The sequence below is a fragment of the Pezoporus wallicus genome, unplaced genomic scaffold (genome assembly GCF_028554395.1).
Source record: "Pezoporus wallicus isolate ANWC-B61680 ecotype Strahan unplaced genomic scaffold, APGP_CSIRO_Pwel_v1 contig_6658, whole genome shotgun sequence".
In the NCBI taxonomy this organism is placed as follows: domain Eukaryota; kingdom Metazoa; phylum Chordata; class Aves; order Psittaciformes; family Psittacidae; genus Pezoporus; species Pezoporus wallicus.
In genome coordinates this window covers 5,965,435-5,989,857 of record NW_026642312.1, presented here as the reverse complement: position 1 = coordinate 5,989,857, position 24,423 = coordinate 5,965,435, and the positions used below count along the sequence as shown (strand labels likewise).

Sequence of the window (24,423 nt, the reverse complement as noted above, 5' to 3'; positions counted from 1 at the left end):
TTTCAAAGTGATCTAGTTAAAATCTCGAAAGATCACACAGGGCAAAAAGAAACAGATTGTATGGTTCAGCTTCCCTAATCAGAGAGCCAAAGATAAGATTACAGAGTACCTGGGTTAACTTTATTGGAAATATATAATAAGCACTTTCAATCACTTGGGAACTGCATTCATCAAAGGAAGTAATTTATTAAATCATCCCAATATAAAATATTTGGGAAATCATCAAACCATTACCATCACTTAGCTGTACTTTATCAACAAACTGAATTAGAAAGGTCAATCAATGAAAACCAAAACGCTCTGCCTAGAAAAATCTTTTGCATCAAGAAACATCTGGACATTATGAGAGAAACAAATTGCTTCACATGCACTGGTTCTTTGCATTATTCTGAGAACTGGCTAAAAATGAAAGTGCCTTAGTCTGGAGGGAAAAAACCTAGCAAGAGCTGTGGGTTAGATATACAAACAGCTGATCAGATGCAGCATGTAACTCATGTAACAGGTTATATCTTTACCTGTTAGACTTCACATCTTTACATTAGGCATTCTTCATCAGAAGGTTTCAAGGAGGAAGGCTGGGCACCCGCCTGCTTCTGCTTCCAGTAGCAAAAAGGACAGAGAGAATGCTGAACTTTAACAGGTTGCAGTAAAATCCCTTGAACCTTCTTTTCTTCAACAGAAACCGATCAAGAATTTTATACTGCCTTTGTTTATCCTAAATGGAGTATAGGAGCACACTCTCCATCTTAAAGAGTCCAGCAGCATTATCTAATATATCTTCATTTTGTAGTGTGTGGATAAGAAGGACAATTATTTAAAAAATAAGCAATTACCTGCAGTTACTTTTTCTCTATTATTTCCAGAATCTTCATTAAGTTCAAAAATACACTTTAAATTCTTAATGCTCATAGGCTTTCATACCTTCCTTTTAGCTAAGCTTCTGTTGCCCTTTAATGATTTTAGATTGCTTTGTGGCCTGACTGATGTTACATTGATGTTATTTTTAAATAGAATTCAAGATAACCTCCCTCCATACAATCCAGGTAACAAAATGGGAAAGAGCAAAGATGTAACTTTCTCCTTTAACAAATGTCTTGAAGGTTATCATCTAACAGAGCATACATCATCAGTGTCATTTGTACATATGCTCCTTTTCAGAGAATCAATTAACAAACTAGAGAAAAAGTAGGTTTGATTTTTGTGTTTCATATGCAACTGGTAATGGTAAACAGCATTCTTGTTCTACAAAATCAACCCAAATGCACTTATTTTGACATTTTCTTTTCTTAAACACACATAAATTACAACAGTTACCTCTCTTCCATATTATGCTGACTATGAACTGTTTGGGGCAGTTGCAGCAATAGCAAGATGGCCAGCCTAGAAACATGAGTGAAGCAAGTACAGAACAATAGAATGAGATAGTGTTACCAATTTAGAACTGGAGCTGAGCAGAATGTGGAACTTCATGGTTTAGCACTTTCTTCTGTTTGCTGGTTTAGTTTTTTATTATTCCTGATATACATAACCCTCAAGCCAAAAAAACAGAATAAGATAATGTTTTCTTAAACACACAGATTCCCTATCAATCCAATCCCATGATATCACCTGTAAGGAATATTATTCCCTAATCCTCCATCTCCGCTAACTACTCCAGGCACCACATTTACCACAACCACCTAGATATCCAGAGGAAATGTATAGTCCATGCATTGTCTGTAAATCACCTCTCTCTGAGCCAGGGAAGCCTGGGACCTTCCTGCCACGAGCAAGCATGGACATCAGTTATGGGGCTAACCATCTTCACTGTGGCCAGCACTGGGTACTTATTAACTGACAACAACAAAAAATTGCAAAAGAGCAGACATTTCACATTTTTTTTAGGGGCTGTGGAAGCATCTGTCCCCCATGGCCCCCCATTGCTCCAAGCTGATCTCTAAACCCTGTGGGAAGCTATGGCTAGCATGCAAAGGCAGACTGCAGCCCTTCAGCCTTCTTAACATCTCCTGCACCCAGAATGATGTCAAAATACTCTCAATAGCGTCCAGTAAGTATGATTTGGTAACAACTAATTCTTGTGAGATAAAGGAAAAAAGCAAGATGCAGAGGGAAATGTACAAACTGTAGAAAATACTACCCTTTACACGATAGAATAATTGTTAAATGCTGAAATTCAGAGTAGAAGAATCTTTGTTAATCGGGATAACAACAGAGTAAAACTTAAAAAAAAATAATAATTCCTATTGCATTTTTATAAAATGGACCCTGGAAGGTACTATGATTCTGGCTATGGAAGTGTGAGAGCTGTTATTTTTTAGAATCCTCTGCCACTCCTGTGTCTTCTGCAAAATCAACTTACTCAGCAACTTTAATAATGCTGCATAATAGCAGTGAGAAGAAAGAATGCATAAGGCCTTGCTAGGACATTGTGTAGCTGGCACAATCAAATACATAATGTGGCACCGGTATGAAGAGAACATGGCCAAAACTGAACAATGCTTCACAAACAAATCAAATGCATAGATGTAGTCCAAGTCCTTGGCTCAGGATTTCTAGAAGAATGATGGGGTTTTAATGGGAGCAAAATTAACAGCCTTTTCCACAAAGGTATAGGAGACTGCCTTATGCAAAAGCACATTGGTATTCCTGTGGAGTGACGTAAAGGTTGTAGCCGAGACAGAAAGGATCCTCTCTGGAAAATTCAACTAATTCCAAGGGCTTCCCACACTAAGCACACCAAAGCACAGAAAATTCACAGATTCTAGGAACATAGTTTCTCTTTCACCATTGTCTAACAAAAAGAATGTCATCTTACCCTGCCATGTGGTGCTCTTAAGAGATGGAAAGTACCAGGGTTGCGGAGAAACGATTCAGCTGCATAGCAGGCAGAGGGCAGCTGTGATGCATGGGAACAACACACACTTTTCTGTTAAGGAGATTTTCAGCACATGCAAAAATATATAATAGTCAGGAAGTTAAACGTTGAATTCTGTTCAGTGCTTCTATTTTCAAAGGACAAATCCTCTTTCTGGTGCACCTTTCCTCCTCATGCCTTCTCTTCCTACCAGCAGTAGGAGTAAATCCATACATTACAGTATTAATCCATTATTAGTTTATATGGGAAAATACAGATTGAAATAAAGGCATAGAAAGAACACATTACAAAAGAGCCATACCATGTATAGCTCATTATCTCTGAGCTGAGTGGTGTCCCTCAGGGATTGGTGTTGGGACCGGTCTTGTTTAACATCTTTGTCGCTGACAAGGACAGTGGGATCGAGTGTGCCCTCAGCAAGTTTGCCAATGACACCATGCTGTGTGGTTCAGTTGATACCCTGGAGGGAAGGAATGCCATCCAGAGGGACCTTGACACGCTTGTGAGGTGGGCTGATGCCAACCGCATGAAGTTTAACCATGCCAAGTGCAAGGTCCTACACCTGGGTCGGAGCAATCCCAGGCACAGCTACAGGTTGGGCAGAGAAGAGATTCAGAGCAGCCCTGTGGAGAAGGACTTGGGGGTGTTGGTTGATGAGAAAATGAACATGAGCCGGCTTCAGTGTGCGCTTGCAGCCCAGAAAGCCAACCGTATCCTGGGCTGCATCAAAAGGAGCGTGACCAGCAGGTCGAAGGAGGTGATCCTGCCCCTCTACTCTGCTCTCGTGAGACCTCACCTGGAGTATTGTGTGCAGTTCTGGTGTCCTCAACATAAAAAGGACATGGAACTGTTGGAACAAGTCCAGAGGAGGGCCACGAAGATGATCAGGGGACTGGAGCACCTCCCGTATGAAGACAGGCTGAGGAAGTTGGGGCTGTTCAGCATGGAGAAGGCTGCGTGGACACCTCATAGCAGCCTTCCAGTATCTGAAGGGGGCCTATAGGGATGCTGGGGAGGGACTCTTCACCAGGGACTGTAATGATCGGTCAAGAGGTAACGAGTTAAAACTTAAACAGGGGAAGTTTAGATTGTATATAAGGAGGAAATTCTTTACTGTTAGGGTGGTGAGGCCCTGGAATAGGTTGCCCAGGGAGGCTGTGAATGCTCCATCCCTGGCAGCGTTCAAGGCCAGGTTGGATGAAGCCTTGGGTGATATGGTTTAGTGTGAGGTGTCCCTGCCCATGGCCGGGGGTTGGAACTAGATGATCTTAAGGTCCTTTCCAACCCTAACTATTCTATGATACAGCATATAAACTGATAGAGACATGCAATGCCAGGCTCCTCACATCTAGGATGTAAATCCTGTGATAGTATTTTCACACTACCAGCCAAACATTGTTATACATTAACACAGAAGTCTCAAAGTTATCATGTGTAAAAACTAATTTGAGAATGAGGACTGCATTTTAGAATATGGTGTTTAAACCTAGAATCACAAGCTGAAAGTTTTGAACGGCATTACAGCAAAGGAGTTGAATCAAAGGAGGAATCAGAATGTAAAACTAAGTATTTGGATTTTTTATTAGAGAATTAAAAAGATAAGGTCCCTCCTGGTTGAAAACTTTACCCTCATGTAAGAACATTAATGTCTCTAAAGTTACTAATAGAGAAATAATGCTTAGTGTGACAAATTGGAAGCAGGTACAGAGATGTCTGCATATATATGCACATATAAATGTAGTGAAATTAGAAATTAATAGAGAATATGCACTTCACAGATAGAAGTAAGAGTTCCTCCAGAGGCCTCACCTTTGTTTCAAAGTAAAATCGACTTTGAATGTACTTTAAACTGTTTCTGACCCCAAACATCTTTAAAACCATTTGTGATCACAACCCAATGCCTTGAAAAGCAAATTAAATATATCCTTGCAGCATCTCTTCAAGACTTCACCTACAGGCAAAGGTGCTAATCACAATTTGCACTACATAAAAGAAAAGGTCCCCATGCTGGTCAGAAACCTACCACCATCTGCAGCATACTGCAATGGAAAATAAATCAGTGTTGAGACTGAGTAGTCTAAAACCTTCCACTGTGATAAGCACATGCTCTACACCTCAGGGCAGTGAGCCCAACATGCTGGTTTATGTTTGGGAATATTTCAGAACAATTACAGATTTCACAAATGAGGTCGCAGTTGATCAGAAATGCTTCGGGTGACAATCACTGATGCCCAAAATCTTTTGCTTCAGGTACTAAACCAGAAGTCTCCCCACAAAACCGAAATACCAGGTTGACATTATCTTCAGATATACAGTCTTTTAACAGCCAAGTTTTGATATAAATTTCACTTCTCTCACTGTCAGTGAGGAATATGCTGTTTTTCACAGGCTTCACTTCATTCTCCAAAGAATAACATACAACAGAAAAATGTCAGAATTTAGATATTTTTTTTTTAATTCAACAACCCCCTTACAGAAAATGAACAGAATCAAGCAAAAGCTTACATTAAATACTATACAAAATATTAACATTGTTGAGGAGCTAGGGCACAAATAAGCTCACTTTCTATATTCTCAGCCATCTGAACTGCAGCTCATAGAACAAAACAAGAATATCTGAAGGGTTTCTTAGCTGCAATTCATTACGACACACAGGAGAACCACAGCCTTTGAGAGGCTCCTGTTCAGCAGAATTTGCTAAGATGAAAGCAGTCAACCGTACTGAAATAAAAACTAAAGCAGTTTACAAATAAAGAATAGTCAAATATAGTAAATACACTTCTCTTTTAAATGGCTGAAGCCACAATGCTCGAGCACACTTTTCAGAGGACAAAACCCATGATTTTCTGCTCCGGAAACGTACTTTGCAGGAAGTGCTACACAGTGATGCTCAGTAGGCAATGACATCTCCAGAAGCTTTCAGGAAAGAACATATTACCACAAAAAGTTTCAATGGCAATCTTTGAGTAAAAGTCTTCAGAAAGATTCAGTAGCTTCAGACCAGAACCATCAGCAATCACTGAGCTCCTTCACAGTCCACCACTGCCATTCTTAGTACAGTTGTTGCAACAGCTCAGATTCTCCCTCTCTCCAACATAGAGTGTTGTCAGTTTATGGAATTGACAATTTTAGAGCTATCAAAGGCCACCTTAAGGAGGCGGATCTTCTCCTCGAATAGCTTTGTACTTTGCCATGTCTTCCGGGAACACCTTTGTTAGTTCTTGAATTAACAGACTTTTAAATTTCTGGAGAGAAAAAGCAGAACATACACACCACCTGCATGATTTATTTACATTTTCTCAAGCAATGTTATCTAATTAATGGAAGTGTTTGTATACAACACTACATTTCAATGACCTAAGAGAATGGTACCCCCCCCAAAATACCTCAAAACCACACACAGAAATACACAGTTATGTTTATAAAATTTACAGAAAACGCTCAGATGAAATCTACTAAGAAAGCACGAGGCAAACTAAAATGCTTTCAGCTTCCCTTAAATTAACTAATATTTTCACCTAAGAAATACAAAATAGTTAGACCTCTCTGGTAAACTGTGATGCATCAACATCTGCCTGATCTTATTAAGCAAAGCTGATAAAGGACATCCCCTTGATTCGACATGGAATCCCCTCCACCACCACAACTCACACCTGGCTTAGAAATACATAATTCTTCCTACAGCTTTTACAAACACAAAGCATATCAAGTATCTACATTCTGCAGCACTACTTTTAAGTTCAGCTAAAGAATGTTTTGAAACACAAACAGCCCTTTCTCAAATCTCACTAAACTTCCTTTTCTGAATGTGTATTTCAGGAGTAATTCCAGCAGTTAATCAATGCAGCAGAATGCCTGGATTCATACTAAATGAAAGTACAGGTTCAGAAAACCCTAAACACTTTCATAAATTTAAAATCATTTTATAAAGATTAACTCATGCTTATGGAGTACATTTAACATTTTAAGACTCTTAAGACCCATTCAAGACTGGAAAAATACCCCTTCCGTTTTGCTTATTGCTAGATTTACACACTCCAGTTAGAAATCTACAACTGCGTGAGGTACTTTCTAGCATTCAATATGAAAAACAAATACCCTGTAATGCTACATGCAACTTTAACCAAAGTAAAATCATAGTGACATCTGCATCGCCAGATGTGGGATGAGTTACACTGTTTCTTTTAGAACAGGCAACATTAGCATCAATTAAGGTACAGGGATCCAGAGCAATTCCTAATACAAATGAACTAAGGGAGTCAATAATTGCACAAATGAAAACCCCTCACATACCTACAGGAAAGTAAAAACTTATCAAATACATTATTACATTGCTACTTTCATTATTTCTTGTTTACCTTCATTGTGTCAATTTTTCCTTTTACTTGTTCATTTTTAGCCAAAGCTCGCTCCAGACACTCTTTAGTGTAAAGCTGAGGATTGCGGCCTTGATCTATGTATCTGAAAATAGAAAACAAAGATACTACCTACATAATTATTCACCTTGTTGTCTTTCTGTTACTACTATTTTCCGAGATGTGCATTTTAAAAAATGCATTTTAACTCAGCCATTTTCAAAAGACAGTTCAAGCAGGGCACACCTTAATCGGCAGATACAGAAGTGTATTTCTGCTTTGCAATGTATGCGCTTGAGAAAGGGAAATTCCATCACTGAGTAAAGAACACTTTTGGATTTACAGATAGAGTGAAAGCCTAACTGAAGCCCTGTGTTGCCAGCAACACACTAGAATATAGCAAACCAGAATCATCTGGACTTATAAGAAACACTAGTAAATTAACTTGTCAGCTCTACTGTAAAAGCTGTCTTGTATAGCTCTTGTTCTACATTCATGATTTTACTTTTAATGCTCTAATTTTCTGCCAGCAAGAATGTCGCTACTGAAACAAAGCATCTAAGTACTGGCCTAATGTATTTCCACCTGCAACTTTAAATCCTGATTCTACCCTAGTGTAAAAGCACGTTTCCAAAATGAAAGCTTACCTACCAAACCACTAGGCTCAGCAAACTCTGTATTAATATCTACATATCTAAAGTCGGCATAAATAAAAAAATAGAAAAAAAAAACACAAAACAAATACCCAAACAACCCAAAACCAAACAAAAAGAATAAAAAGAGAGATCTGAAAGCAGACATACAATTAATCAGTTCTCTTACTCTCCTGCCTTTCCACAGACTGAAGGTACTTCTTACCTTCTTCTGCCTGCTCATGTTCTTATGAGGCATTTGAAAAATGGAGTTTAAGAAACAAGCGGTCCTCAGTGAAAATACAGAATCATAGGCTGGTCTGGACTGGAAGAAACTTTAGAGACCATCACATTCCAGCCCCCCCATGCTATGGGCAAGAACAACTCCCACTGGACCAGTTTGCTCAAAGCCCCAACCAGCCTGGCCTTGAACACTGACAGGGATGTGCCTGCCACAACTTCTCTGGGCACCCTGTTTCAGTGCCTCACCACCCTCATCAGCAAAGACACACTATTTCATATCACCCAAGTACAGCACCTTTCCTTCTAGGCAGAATGTTACTTACTCAAACACTTCCAGGGGCACACTAATATCATGCAGCTGCTGCCGGCACTTGTCTATATCCTGCAAGCCCGTCACCATGAAATTTCTGTAAGAAGAAAACGGGTTGTTTTCAGCCAAGAAAGGGCGGTACTGCGCTAACCCTAACCCCGGCTGCGAGGGAAACCCCGGCGAGCCCCCCTGCCCCTCCGCCTGCGTTAGGGTGACAGATCCCGCCGGCAGCGGCCTCCGGTACGCCGAGGCTGCCGGCTGAGGGGGGGGGACGGCGGCGGCGAGGCCCGGCGGCCTGGCCGTGTAACGCAGGGGGAGCGCCGGGTGCCTCACAGTTTCTGGTTGAGCCCAGCCTGGCTGCTGGGCTGGAAGTCGCTGACGATGATGCCGAGCTGCCGGATGTTCTCCACGAACTTCTCCAGGTGCTCTTCCAGCGAGTCGAACTTCTCCGCCATGGCCATAACCGCCGGCACGCACCTACCACTTCCGGGTGCTCACGCAGGCGCGGACGGAGGAAGGCTGCATTGGTCACGCCCCTTCCACGCCCCCAGGAGTCAGGCCACGCCCCCCCCCCCCCCCCGTTACGCCCCCGGTTCTGCTCCCTCGGCCGTGTAAACCCGGTTTGTCGCTTCCCATGGCTTATGTTCGTTACGCGTCTGGCTCCATGGAAGGATGCTCTGCCCACCAGACAAAGTATATGATCTATAAATCCTCTTTGCACGAGTCGGTATTTGCTTCCATCATCCCGGATTTATCAAATACGTGATCACAAGTAATAAGAAATGCTTCTTACCTTGGAGCTAACCAATACAAACTATAATCAGTGTCTTTTCTAAAAGCCAGGTAGTTGGAGTTTGACAACATGGATCATTCAGTAGCTCTCAGAACTGCTTTCCTTTCTTCTGTTACCATATAACATCCTTTGGAACTTTTCGGTAGATCCCAGTGGAGCAGGAAGCACACAGTGTGATTAGTAAGATCTTTGAATAAATTGCCAGCACCCCTTTTGCAATGGTAATATTTGAAGTCTCAGTACTAACTGATATGGCCTGCCAGACATGGACTGCTGTGTCTAGATCCTGATGTGTAGAGACAGGACTTGACTTCTTAAGAGTCTTTATTGCCAGCCCACTCCTATAAACCTGCAATAATTTACTCTTATTGTTTTCCTGTCAATTACCTTTTTGTCTGTCCTCAACAAATATTAGCACATTACTTATATTTTCAGTCTGTCATTTGGAATGTCTCTGCTTTTGAGTAGTTTGCCTTCCTGGGTTGCATAGATGTAAAATCATTCCTCATTTTCAGACCAATTCAAATCCTGTGTCTGTCTCTAATTTGTTTACCACCACCACCCTGCACTCAAACGCCACTCTTGAACCATTCTCAATGCAGAGCCTACTCGCTTCTTGAAAACTTTCCAGAAAGATGTCTGTGTGCCCTTTACTGTTAGGTAGGGCTGCTGGTGAGTATCCCATCACCTCCCTGTGTCCCATCCAATTCCTCATTAAATTGCCTCATCATGCACAGCTACTGCTGGCTGGTAGAGGCTCTGGGTTAGGGATCATCCCTGTGAAGACCCTAACACCTCATTCATGGGTAAAGGTCCTGCAGACAACTGGGATATAGGTAACTGCATGGATCTAAAGAGCAGATATATTTCTGCCTGCTTTAGACTCCGTGTCTAATCTGTAGATAGATATGCTCAGTTCACACCCGATCCCACTCACAAAGGCAGCCCTCAGACCTTCCTTTTATCTGGTAACAAAAATGCAAACCCAGAGTTCAGGACACCTGGATTTCCATCTCTCTTTTTTTATCTGCAAGGATCAGAGCCTGCGAAAAGCCTTGGCCTCAGAGGCAGGGATATATTTGGCAGCAGAGTCCATTCAGTCCCTGTGGCTGTTCTACTTTGTGCAAAAATTAACTACTGCTTGAGCAACGGGCAGAGTGGGTTTGGCATGTCACACAAAAAGAAATAGAGGAACCAGGGACTGATTATCCGATGAGGGCTCTTTATCTTCCCCACCTGTCTTATATCTGCTAATTATGAGTGTTTGTCTAAACTATGTAATAAATAGAAGCAGTAATACTAATAGAGGTTCACTCTACAACACAGTAGAATTAGCTGGGCAATGACAAAATATCAGTCTATATTAAATAATCCAGCTATCATTTTCCCTGTGGGGAAATTATCTGACATCCTTAAATTCCCGTGGCACATCACAAAAACTGTATGTTTTATAAATAGATTATTTCCAGTATGTCTGTTTCCAGGTGAATCTGAGAAGATCAGTCCAGTAACATCAGCAGATAAGAATCTGGTGCTTTGATTCACAATGAAGGATTTGAATGAATGTTTGAAGTTAGAACTAAACTAAAATATATATGATATTCAATCAGTATTAGATTTAATGTATTTTATGCATTTGTAGCTATAACTTGCAACCACTTCTGTTCCACAATGTGAACCATCAAAAGCAGCAATTCTTAATTTCTTGGATGCATCTTTTTATTAGTTATATTTTTCCACTTATTATATCAATGAGAAAAACAAAAATGTAAAAAACCCTCTAATGTTCAGGTTCTTTTCTAGGTCACCGTGCTAGTTCAATAGCAGCAAGTTGGGTCTTTGCTAAATATAAAGCACTGTTCAGCGGTTTGTAAGATTAAGTATGCTAACCCAAAGTTAAAATACAAGTGACTGTAAAGAGCACTAAATATTAAGGAAAATATAATGCTGTACAGATGTGAAATTATAAAAACAGTCCTAGGCTGCAAAAAGCAGTGTCTGTTTACTAGGCTAGGTAAGTTACATTAATGAATTCTGTTAGATAAATATACACAGTGCCTTTAAGACTGAAAATTGCTGTACATATATTACCAGTTATTAAATTTTTCTCAAGATCACCAACTAGAGCAGTGTTTTCCTGTTCGGGGAAAAGAAAGTAAACCAAAGAAAGCTGTGTTCCTATGAGAGGAGTGGGAAGAAAGAAAGGTCTGACAAATTAATTGATCAATAAGCACATAGAGCAGAAAGATTTAGAAAAAATAACATAATTTATATTGTAAGTAACTATATTGCACTCCTACCCTGATTTCCATGCAGAAAGCAAGCAATTACTGGCTTGTAAGCTGGACATCTGTGCTGGACAGTTAAGTAGGGTTTGTAATAAAGGATAGAATGAGAGGCTATGTGGATCAGTATGACCCATTTTGGAAGACTGGCACAGATTACGTAGAAGAAAATCCTTTTTTGTAAACCTCTAATGAATTTTTCCAGGGGTGAGTAATGATATAGGTAAGACTGTTTAATTGATACAATCTACTTAAACTTCCCATCGGCTTCTAGTGAAATCCTTAGCCAAAGTCTTTCAAGGAACTAAAGCAATGGCATAAGGGGAGAAATCCTAGACTGAATAAAGAACTGATTGCCAGATAGAAAACGAAGAAAAGGGGCAAATGTTTAATTCTTGCAGGGGAGAATTGTTTCCAGGAGAATTTTACAGGGAAGTGGGCTGAAAATTGTGCCATTCTGTATGGTCAAAGATGACCCAGAAGAGAGATCAGTTGGTGCAATGAGAAAATTGGCTAATGAGAAAGTTATTTGGCAGAAAAAAGATGAATACACATTGTAGGACCTGAAAAGGCTTGGTGGCTGGGCAACAAAGTGTCAGAAGAAACTCAGACAGATAATGTAAAGCATTGCACATAGCAAGCAAAAAAGCCCAAACCCCTAGTTTCACATGAAGATTCACGGCCTCTTGACCATTACCATACAGAAACAAGACTCAAGGATCACATTAGAAAGTTCCATGATAACATTAGCTCAGTGATTGGTGCTGGTGAGATGTCATATGGAGAGTTACAAGTTGTTAGAAAAGGAGTTTGTGAACAGAGGAGAAAATGTCACTGTGCTACTGCATAAACCCACAGCTCGCTCCAAACTTGAATACTAGGTACCGTTCTGGTTCCCTGGAGGAGATCTGGAAAAGAGTTAGAGAAGGGCTGCCGAGATGACTGTAGATGTGAAATAGCTTCTGTACTAGGAAAACATGAATAGACAGGGACTCTTCAGCTTGAGAGAGAGCCCACTGATGACAGCTATGACTGATACTTTCCTGTATTTACAAAGCCACAAGTGGTCTGGAGCCTACGCTGTCTTTCAGCCCAAAAACTAGGGGCCAGCAAGTTAAAGACAACAAGAGACAGCTTCAAAGCATGCAGAAAGAGGTGATTTTTCTCAAGCAAGGTTTAACAGTCTTGTAGAACTATTTGCCAATGGATACTATGGATAGAAAAAACTTTGCTGAGTTGAAGGGCGAATGGGACAAATGATTGGTAGAGAGAATCAGACAGAGGTAGATAAACCCCACCTGGCTCAGGAAATCCCATGAACCAAAGGTAGTCCAAGCCCAGGAAAGTAGTCGGGAGTGGTCTTATAGATGTTTTTCTTATCATTACTCTTCCTCTTCAACATTTGCTTCTGCTCACTGCTGAGCACAGGATACTGTCCCACATGGAGCCTTTATTTGAATCTGTGTGGTTACTGTTATGAGGTCCTGCTTGAACTGTCAAAGAATGACCTTTGCTCTGTAGGATGGAGACAGATTACAGAGTGTTTACTTACCAAGCAGAGCATAAAAAGATTGATTTGAGACTGTATATATATATGGCCTTCAGGTCTGGAAAAACTTCAGCTCACTATTTTCTCTTTTGGTGGTATATATACTCCAGATAAATTACTTTTCTATTATAATATGGCACAACACAGTGTTTAATTAATGAAAGTGCTTGTATAGTCCTTTTTTTTTCTCAGAAATATAAAGAGCAACAAATAAGTCAGCTGTTTATACATCGCTGGAACTGTGATTCTCCTCCCAGCTCCTGTTTTCTACTGCTGGCTAATAAAATGGAAGAAGTGAATAAAGAAAATGAAACACACTGAGTTCCAGTGGTGTATGTTTTCTGTCCTTCTGTCTTTCTTGCTTTCTGTCTTTGACTTTGTTACTATTCCCTTCTGCGTGATTGTATCTAATGCACTGATCACTTCTTCCTCATTCTTCAGACCCAGAAATGGAGGTTGAAAGTTCAGGTCATTAACTAGGAGCATCACCTGCCTAAGAATTCCATTTTATGAGCCAGCTACCCTTTTTATTTTAATTAAGACAAGTGATAAGAAAAGAGAAGCAGGGAAGATAGATGTGAGCAGCATAGAGAATCCCATTTACCTGCTCTTGGTATATCAAGTTGATTGTATTTATGTTTAGGATGGTTTTTGACTCACTCAGAAGCATGCAGTATTTTCATATTTTCCTGTATAAAAATAATGTGATAGAATAAAATAAACAACTTTTTAAAATCCCATTATTCAGCTGAATAAGAGGTCTAATTAGTTTCCACACAGATTTGGTATTTAGCAACTTGTTCATTAATGACTTTCAATCACATGTCTTGCCACAAATAAGCAGGATGATGCATTTATGCATCATGGCTGGATCTCAGTCTTACAGAAATAATCTGAATTTATTTACCTAAGAAGCAGCAGGATCAGGATTTTGTTCATACAATAATTTTTGCTCTTCCAAGTCCTGTAAATCTTGAGATGTTCTGGGACCTGATCCAAAGATAACTGAGCCTCGGGAGACTCTTTCTATTGATAGTAAAGGGTATTGGATGACAGAGTCTGTTCTCACAGCTCTGGCTCAAAGGAGGTCAGCAAGACACAGCAAAGGACTTACATATGTTTCAGGATAGGAGCATTATTTCCATAGTGTAATGACAATTAACCTAGATCTGCAATACTGAAAACTTTTATTTCATAGTACCATTAATATCCCATTAAAAAATAATTCTTAAGTTTGTTTAAAAAAAATGCTGAGAAATCAAAAGTATTATCTGTTGGTTTGTTGGGGCTTTTTTTTCCCCCGGAGGATAAAACTTATTCATCACAGTTTATATTGCATCCATATTGCTGCCATATGTCATTTAAAGCAAAATTAAGATCTATTCTTCTGAAATGCAGATTTGCTTTCAATATTTATCAAGTAGCTTCACGTGATCTTTTCCACAGCTGTGAAAAATACATATATATATATTGTACTCTTAGAAAAAATATTCTCCTCATTATATAATACCAACAAGTGAGGCTGATTTGCCTATTGCTGGGGTTTCTTTTTTTCAATTGTTTTTTCTGTTACTCAGAATAACTAGTGCACTGTATTTAAAACTGATACTCTTTTCATTGCTAGAGATGCAGGAAAGAAGGCATAGGAATCTCCTGTGCAGTAAGATTTATTAAGACCCCCAGACCATATGTTTGCTAGCAAATGAAATGAATCTGGGACCCTTCTCCTGCAGTGAGTCTAACTGGCATAAAGTAGCCCTTATTTGTATTCCAACTCCTGAAATGTACTTGAAAGCAATTCTGGAAGAATAATGTTAGTCCAGATTAAAAAGACGGCTGGGTACCATTGTCACAGTTAAAAAGCATGGATGCTTGTGTCCCTGCATTTGCGCCCTTCCATGGCATTTTTTGGTAGATGTATTATTCATGGTGTACAAGAAAAAGGAAGGAATGCCCACATGGGTTCAAACCAAAACCAATCAGAAAAGCTACTTAGCATTCACAGTTCTACCCTGTTGTACGAAGTGTTTAAACAACCAAGTTGTGCAGACTCGTGGTTACAGCCAGAATGGAGCGAGCCACCAGTACTGCTGCCTTGGGGCTGGGAGTAGTACTGTGGCTTGCATGGATGTTCTGCAGTAGAAGCTGGCATCAGCAAGCACCACAGAGTTCAGCCAGATCAATGTGAAGGGTCTCCCATTCACCAGAACAGCCCACAGGCTGCCTCCAGTTCGAACTGGGACTACCAGGTTGTCCAAGTCACTTCTGAACTGCTCAGGTTCAAACCAATCACAGCATATGTATGCATGGGAAGTTGTAGGCAGTGAAGGGATTTTTAGAACATGGTGGAGTGAAAAGCATGGCATATTCTTTTTTGGGGGGAGGTCAAGTAACTCTTCAATTTTAAACTCATTCTTCACACTCTTTTGTGCTAATATCCCACCCTCTTCACAGTCTGCCTGCATTGCTGGGAAAGATACTTTACTGTTCATGTCCAGTATCCTGTCTTTAAATAGGTTTTACTTACAGGTGTCGCCTGCAGGAGACTCTAATTTATAGCTATTGATTCTTTCCACATCTCTGTCTACCTGATGAAGAAATGCTTTATTGTCCAGTTAGTTTTGATCTCAGATATCTATTCTCTGCTTTAATCAAATAATTGAATCATCTCTCAGACTTCCATATGATAAATTAAACACCATGATCTCTTTACATCATTTTCTTTAATGACTTTCAGGTTCTTTGGTGTTTCCATCCTTCAATATCATCAGAAAAGGGAAGATGACCTGCACATCGAAATCTGGTATTGGTCTCTTCAGAGGTATTCATCCCTGCACTCCCATGCTTTGCACTGCTCTCATGTATCCTTTTCTGTCCAATGCACTGCACGACTGCAAAATTCCTCTCTGCCACAAGATTCCATAGGAAGCTTGGGCTGATCTGGTACATTACAACCCCTAATTTCCATTAAAGTTTGCCACCATAGGCAATATAGTCTCCAGTTACAGGAACTTGCACAATTTGCTCCTAGTAAGATGACTTTGTTTTTATTAAAATGCATTTCTTTTACAAATACAAGCACTCAGTTGAGCCTGCCTCTACACTATTTATCACTTCACTGGCCTTTCTGTACACTCTTTCTTAATTTTATATTTACCTCCAGCTCATCAATACAACTATTCAATTATTCCAGTAACAGTCCCCCAGGGAACTTGGCTAGCAATATTGCCAAATAAAATCCTACTCAGGAGTGGCCCTGGGAGCAGATCACCCCATCTACCCCATTGCTCTCAAAAGTGATTTCAGAGTGATTGGACCAGCTTGATGTGACCTGAATTCCAGGTGAAGTCTGGCATAAGAACTCCACGGTGCTCTTTTTACAAACTATGGATGAGATTGTGTCAGATTTGCCCTGTTCAGCACTGCCATGTCCACCCCCCTGGGGACTGCCTGGTGAGCCTCCTGCCCCAGCAGTTCTTCCAGGATGTGCTTTCAATAAGTGCAGTCAAAACACCTCTGAAACAAAATGTGGCCTAGAGATAGAGGTGTCAGCAGAGAAAACCAATATGAGCAACAGTTCACTGTTGTACATCAATGCTGGACACTGGGGACCAATGTATATTCCTTTATTATCTTCCCTCCATGGACACTTCTGATAGGGAGCTGCAAGCTCTACCTGATCTCACTTTGGCAAGCACATATTGTTTGCCAGAGGATGGAGAAACACAATATACTGAGTGTCCTAGGGGCCATGACAGAGAAGACTGATCATGCACAGGTAGGGAACAGCCAGGTACCAGAAAAAGGCTGACAGAAGAGTAAGGGACCATCTGTTCTCAGAGCAGGAGGAAATCAAATAAGATAAACTGATTCAGGAATTGTTTGGTCCCCTGCCTGCTCAAGACCCTTGGTGTTACTGGGTTGACATCAGCCCTTCCACTCTCTGTCTTCCTTTTGCCACCAGAACCACAGTGGCAGACTTGCTTACAGCCTCCTTGGATGGGTACCACAGGTATAGGGATGAAGCCTTTGCCAAGCCTGATGAGACACCTTTAAAAATAAATATACCTTACTAGAAGCCTGTGTATCTTCTTGAATGAGATGATACCCAGGCTGCTCCTTCTCATTTTTACATATTTTTTTGCTTTCACATTTCATATATAAAAGCCACCACTGGCTCAGAGCCCAAGAATATGTATGATATATGGCAACATTCGTAAGGATTGGTGCAGGTAGATGAAGACTCAGTTTAAACCACTATCCAGCCCTGTGGCTGTGACTCTATGACATGAAAGCAAAGTTAAAAACCCTGCACTTGGCAGCTCTCCTCCCAGAAAACATCTGTCCATGTTTGGCAGTAGGTGAGAAAAGACCAAGCTGGGAAGCTGGTAGAGTGGTCCAGCCTTGGAGAAGGAAAGAAGTTATCTTTAGGGTGCAGCTCCTGCCATATTCTTCCCCTGATCTCCTGTGGTCACAGTGAGAATGATGTTTGAGCATTCAACTCACCCATGCAGTCACTACGATGCTAGGCCTGCCACATCCCTTCCAGTCTGGACCTCCCTGTGAGCCAAGCCCCACACTAGGCATCAGCTCCCAGGTCCTGCTCTGTGGGTTGCGGGTGGACACCTCCCAGAGGCTTCATGGGAAGCTGAGGCAAATTGTTGTTTGGTCTGAGGGGTAGCAAGGAAAACCCAGAAATTATAGGAGAGTTTTCTATAAACACTCTTATGTAGGAAAGGTACTGGTTTTACAAGGGTTCATGGAGCATTGTGCGTCATGTATGTGATCACTGTCATAGATGTATGGAGACAGAGTCTAGGAGCAGAGAAAAGAGAAAGGAGGCCAATCTTATGCTGTATGATTGCTGCTGGGCTGCTCATCATTGGTTTGGCATTGTAGTAGGCAGTAGTGCTGTATGTGACTCTGCTGATGGCCAGCTATGTCTCAGTGGCTGAGTTTAGAACAAGCATTATCCATCACTTGTATTTGTGGTTTAGGTTTACAACAGACTTAATTTAATCTTCTATGAAGGCATGTCTTAAACCCAAGAGGATTTTGTGTTTCTATTTCCCATAACTTAATCTGAAAACAAGGGCATTTCCAAGAATACATCCATTCTGTCTTAGACAACCAGATAAAGCAGTATTCTTTAGAAAACAAGGAAGTTACTGATTTCTTCTAATATAGTTAATTTCAACATATTAGCTTTCAGAGGAACAACCAAGCTTGAAACAGCAAGCTGAGATTTGCTGTAGTACAGCCATACCAGTCCTGGAGAACATCTTCTGAAGTGCACCCAGGGACTTCCAGGACTTACACACAGGTTTGGTCCTAGTGTCCTCTTGTAGATGTTGCAGGAGAAAGTGCATGTTGTTGCACAACCTAATAGAGAGAAGCCTCCATCTTTTGGCTTGCTAAGGACAAACACAAGCAGCCAATTTACAACTGTGTATACATCTTCTCATAATCCACAATCTCCGTGTGCATCTTCACTTGTTAGAATGGTGAACAGGAAAGGACCAGTGACCTGCACTGATCCCATAGGTGGTGCCGAAGACCTTCTCTTACAACATCTGTGCTGGCAGCCAAAGGTGACAAACCATTTGGTTTTTGCATGGTATATAACATAGTGCTCACTAGATTCCTTCTTACCTTGGCTTTGCAGAAGCAGCAGTGAAGAATGCAAGGAACTGCAATTTCTATTTCCAGAGTACAAAGGAGAAAATGTATTTCTGTAACCTAAGTGGTGAATCACATGAATGTCAGCTGATTGTAAAAAGGACCAGTATTGCATGTCTGATGCTGTGCATTTAGTACGCTTGTTGTTCTAGCCATGAGCATGGATAACTGCTGACTGGGAATGCTACCATTGGTTGGTCCTGTTAACATACAGGTCTTACCTTTTTCCACATTCAAAATGTGCTTTGGGCTGGAGCAATGTTTCTGTAACTTTCTGTAGATGTGACCTCTTCCAGGACCTCCCTGTCTTCCTGGGACTTCTTTGAGTAAGCTATGTATTCATCTCTCTAGCCAAGGGCCAGTGAACTACCAGCTGGTGGCAGCAGCAGCTTCTCCAAGATGCGGGTGTGAAGTCTTGATTTCAGTTCCTGTATGAACAGTGTATGAAAATACACACTCCTCACTTTTAAAGAACCGAGCCATTGCTAGTAATCTTGCAACTAATCCAACTATTTTTTAAGAATTTAGCTTCTTTAATCCTTTGTCACCCCTTTGAACTTTTTCCTTGGTAGCTTGGGATTTATAATTGGCATTGAGAAACACGAAGCTAAAGCATGCCTCCTGTGATGACAGTGCTGATGTTAAGATCTTAGGGAAAAGGACGAAGAGTTCATTACCCATAAATGTGTTGCAATTAACCTTTCTTGCTTTCTTGCTGTAAAGAGGAAAATGAGAGAATGTGGTGAGATTTAAGGGAACACTAACTTAAAGGATTGACTGGAGTCAAAGCAAAAGTGTTTAGTAGACATCAAAGATGAGAATACACTGTGAATCCAAATGTGATCTTATCATCATCTTATACAAAGGTTCTCCTACTTACCCATCTCTACTAAGAGTACCTCACTGAGTGCCATCTTCGCTCACATCAGCCTTTTTCTATAAAGCTGCATGACTGAAGAACATTTGGCTCCACATCCTCTTTATCACTTCTACCAATACACTCTTCTTTCTTTATCTCTTCTTTCTTTGTCTGCCTCTCCAGATTTATGTAAGAATTCCTTATAATTGGCCCCTCAGCACATGACTTTCTGTTCTGCACTTTGTACTGTTGAACTTTATCCTATTCCTGTCACTTCAGGTGAGCAGGAGCTCTGTGATACAGCTTTAAAACTCCAGAAGCCAAAAACTATTTCATGGCACCATAAGGTATTTAAGACTAAATTAATGGAATTGCAGCATTCTACCTTTAAAGTTGGAGCTAAAGTTGGTCTCTCTGTGTTAACCACATGTGGTTCCCATTGACATCTTTCTATTACTTAGGTGACCTAGAGACTCATTACCTTTGTCTAGCTGGGGGTTTGCTGGCACCCTGAGCAGATAATAAGCTATATCTGTGTGTCCCTTTGGTCCTGCTTTCAGGCACGGCTGCTATGCCCTGACTAGTGAAACAGGTCTGGCAGCAGCCCTCACCTTCATGTGGAATGAACTGCAGCGGACGCAGGTCACCCCTCAGGCTCTTCTTGGAGTAAAGAGCCACTCATCACTAGCTGGAGACTAAAAATGGGGCTATCTAGTGCTCAGATGCATATTGTTTGCCCACAGTTTAAAGCAGAAGAGCTGTAAGGCCTCAATAATGGCCCTGGTTCTCTGATTATACCCAGGAGCTCATGAGTTCACGATCTCAGACCCTCAGAAATTCTAGCCAGAAAATTCAGAGTCATTGTCTGTACCTGTTGAACAAGAATTTTTGCATCTGGAGTAAAGTGACCATCATACAGTTGCCATTCCTCTGTTCCATGAGATACAGCCTCCTCACTGAGCAGCTACAGAATGACCATGAAGGTGACATTGTAAGATGAAAATGTGGACAGAAAGTGGAGGCTGAAGGTGGAGCAAGGTGATGCATGCATTGTACCTTTATCTCAGGAGAAATTTATGAATGATTTTTGTGCTTTACAGTAAGACATTTCTCAGCATTACTGCCCATATCTTGCATTTGTGTGTGAGTGCAAGAATTGAAAAATACGTGTGTGTTCATGAGATGGTCACCTCTGACACAAAGGTCCATGATTCAGAGTTCCTGGATGCAAATCTCTTTTAGTAAGTAGCAATACATGAAGGTGAACACCATGAACGCAGAAAGCCTCTCCTGAATATTTCCAGTGCTGTGCAGACTTAAAAAGCAGACAGGCAATCCTATTCTCCAGGGATCTTATTTACCTCACTCATTATCAAAAGCTGTTGCTGTGATATAACGGCTATTCATTTACCTCATTTATTCATTTACCCAGGTACCCTTTGCATTTACCTGGGCTTATCATGTCCATGCAGTAGAGGTTACCTTGTTTATCTAGCTCAGTGAAAGAGATTAGAAATGGCACATGGACTACTGACACAGAGAGGAAGGTAATTTTGGAGGATGTGCCAACAGTAATATAGGGACTGCATGTACACTTTTACAGGTTTTTACATTCCAGAAGAGAACATTTTTGTGTCTTTCATCATTCTTGATGTTTGTTGCTAGAAATGCCTTTCCTCTGAATATCCTTTTAAAAGTTAAGTGATGCTGCCACTTTGGAGGATGAAAGGAGGCAGACAAATACCAAATAACCAAGCGTGCCCAGTAAGATACTAGTGAGTGTTGGGACAACTCAGTCAGGCAAGGAGGGAGAGACGGCTAAATAACTTGCTTGTTGAGAAAGTGTATGCTTTCAGGTTTGCAGAGAATTCACTGAATAAAACTCCATTGATTCTAGGAAGCAGGCTTGTTTCCCATGCTGTAAAGGAAATCAACGATGCCTACCAACCTGATCTAGGTAAATAACTCTTTCTGAGTACCAGATCTAGAAGCAGGTCTAGTCAAGAGTATACTAGCAGGACACATGAACCCTAAAATTTTTAATGCCAGCTATAGCAACCTCTCTGCAGACTTGCAGAGGAGGGCAAAAAAGACCAGTAAAGGACAAGACGTGCATCAAGAGGAATAAAATAAAATCTTTCCCAAATCCAGTGGAAGCCCTGAGGCATGGAATTATTATAAGTATAATGCAAATTGACAGTGATCTAATCTATTTTTTCACACATTTGGGGATACTGACACATCAGATGCTCAGGGACTCATAAACTTAATTTTCTATCTTTAGGCATCTGCCTATTTGATTGTGCTGTACAATTATGTCCAAAAGCTTCTCGGGCTCCATCCTACAAAACCTAAAGCTACAGTTTCCATTGCTCAGGAGAGTATTCAAGCCCTTAATTCATCACATAGCTGGAAGCCTTCGGATTTCAACTCCGAATGTATTTGGGATTACTCACTGTACAGCCATTTGGCCATGTGATGAAGTCAGTATCTCTCTCTGACATTTACTTCTCAAATATATTTATAAAGTGTTACCACACCCCCACTCAGTCTTTGGTGGGCTATACTAAACAAGTCAAGCTCTTCTAATTCTCCTAAAAGGATGTGCATTTTGTTCCCCTCATCATCCTAGAAAGCTTTTTCGCACTTGTTCAATTTAAGTAACATTTTCTAACACACGTGGGCCTTAAAATTCTGCTGCATTTAACTGGAAGCAAACAATACACATCTGAGCTTTTTGCTGAGCCTCAGGTAAACTCGCCCCATTCGCAAACTCAATAAAAATGAGAAAATTACTGGCCAGTATTATCCTGCTAGAAAAAAAAGAAATACTTCCTGTAGCCCCAAACAACACCAAATTTGTATTGCAATAGGAGTTCAGAGCTTTGAATCTCCAGCTACTGACAGGTGCCTGTCTGTATCAGGATGAGATGTCCTTCATCGGCTGCAGTCTGCTCTACATGAAGCTGCGGGAAGCTGCTAGACCAGAGCTTTGAACACTTTCCTCTTTTCACTAACAATGGCTCAGCCTGAAAGCAACTCTCCAGCTAAATATGCAGGAGAAATATCTGCCAGAGGTCAGTCTGGTTTTCATACCCAGATGCTCTTTTACCTCTCTGATTCTGAACTTGTTGCATCACTTTAGGATGCCATAAGTGGATCAACCAGTCCTGCTCCAAGACAGGTAGAAGGGTTGTGTCTGTGAGCTTCAGGCTAGTTCAGTTTGGCTCCTGCACCTGGAAAACTGGTGAGCATGTATAATGAACAGGGTTAATAGATGTGCTTCTACTGTGTACATTAATATGGAAAAAGAGTTGATGAAGAATCCGTAAAGAGTTGTTCAGAGTTTTCTGTCAGTCAGTGAATTTGTGGATCAGGACAGTCTGGATGATGCAAGAAGAGTCTCTGCTGCAAGCTGTTCTTCTCCCAGTTTTGCTTCAAGGCCCTAGATTTGCAGCCATTCGGAGTCCATCCTGGGCTAACCAATTAATTCCGTTGCTGAGGAAGCCAGGGTATGGAAAACAGTTGACTACATCACTTCAGCTTTTCGAGGGGCTTCTTGTCTCTGGTACCCATTTGCAGAGACCTTGCTCTTTTTCATGGCTTCACTTCTAGATAGGTACCTCAGCAGTTATATGAGACAAGTAAATAACTTTCATCATGTTAAATTTATGATAGTGGCGCCTGCTGCCAACTGTCAGAGGAACACCATGCAGAGACCTTTCAGTTTGAAACATTAATGTGGCCAACACAAAGGCTCGAGTTGCTAATTGGCATTCTGGGTTCAGAATATGTGCCCCGTGTTGCACTGGGTATTCAACCCGGGACAACCACTGAATGCCTTGTTCTGCATGACCGAGCACTAGGACTGAAGCTACAGGTGAAGTTTCTGTGACTTCAAGCTTTTGCACCAGAGCAGGAGCATCCTTCCAACCTGTCCCATCACGTTTCTCTGCTCCACCTGCTAACAAGAGGCACAGAAAGTTCCTTCTGTGCATTAGCTTCTCCCGCTGCGAGTCTTGCTCGTGTCTTTTGCCCATCAAGCACAGATTACTTGCTACCTGGAAGCATCACACACCACAAAATGTCTGCATGCAGTTTGTCTGTACTCCAGAAATTTCCCAGCTCCATGGATGGGCCATCAATAGCTCAGTGGGGGCAGTGTGTCTGGAACTCCAGAGGGTTACCAGGGGAAGGCTTGGCCACACTATCCAATATCCTATAAACGGGAGGCTCTGCATTTGCAGAAGGTAGGAGAGGAATATGAAAGGGACAGAACATTCCCCCAAAAGCAACAGATGCTTTAGCCCCACCCCCACCCCCTTCCCTCTTCCCCATATTCCACAGGACTTCTAACCTCCTGGAAAACACTCTGTCAACAGTATTTCACATGCAGCTCTTGTCAGGGTAGGGAATTAGCAAACACCTGCAACACACACTGGGGATCTACACACAGGGAAGGATCAAAGCAGTCCCAAGGGTTATCATGCTGACAAGGCATTTGGCCTCGGCAGGAGCAAACAAGGACAGCGCTGTGGTGTCTGTGCTTCCTGAGCCATAATTTACAGCTCTTTATCCTAGTCCTCTTCAACGCAGGCTAATGAAAGATGCACCAGGTATCACATGTGGGTCAGCTCCACTAAGAGACTCCTGACATTCCTCTAGGGGGTCTTCCAGGAGCAAGAGGAGAGGGCACCCACACCCTGCTCCCCGGAAGGATCTGAAGACCTGTGCCACCAAGCCACCAGTCCCAGCGTACCGTGATGGAGCCAATAGTAGCCATGGAGGTGTGCTGTGCCTCCTCCTCGTTCATGCCATGCGGCCCATAACTCAGTTTGCATTT

General features: G+C 41.4%; 2 protein-coding genes across 3 annotated transcripts in view; both read right to left on the bottom strand.

The window, feature by feature from the left end:
* The window catches only part of UPP1 (uridine phosphorylase 1), a 110,913-nt gene extending 102,220 nt beyond the window's left edge, over positions 1–8,693 (bottom strand). Inside the window, exon 1 of the mRNA XM_057428782.1 lies at positions 8,684–8,693. The gene's annotated coding sequence lies outside the window, so the exon portion shown is untranslated. The remainder of the gene's footprint in view (positions 1–8,683) is intronic.
* On the bottom strand, positions 5,750–8,931 carry MED10 (mediator complex subunit 10). Of its 2 annotated transcripts, none has more exons than XM_057428785.1 (4): positions 8,749–8,926; positions 8,429–8,512; positions 7,234–7,336; positions 5,750–6,120 (listed from the first exon to the last, which is right to left on the bottom strand). In XM_057428785.1, exons 1-4 carry the CDS (start codon positions 8,874–8,876, stop codon positions 6,025–6,027), a joined length of 411 nt encoding a protein of 136 aa, XP_057284768.1. In that variant the 5' UTR covers positions 8,877–8,926; the 3' UTR covers positions 5,750–6,024. The 2 variants fall into 2 exon arrangements, with proteins under 2 accessions (XP_057284768.1, XP_057284770.1); XM_057428787.1 differs by having other exon boundaries at positions 6,021–6,151; positions 8,749–8,931.
* Positions 8,932–24,423: the final 15,492 nt, after the last annotated feature.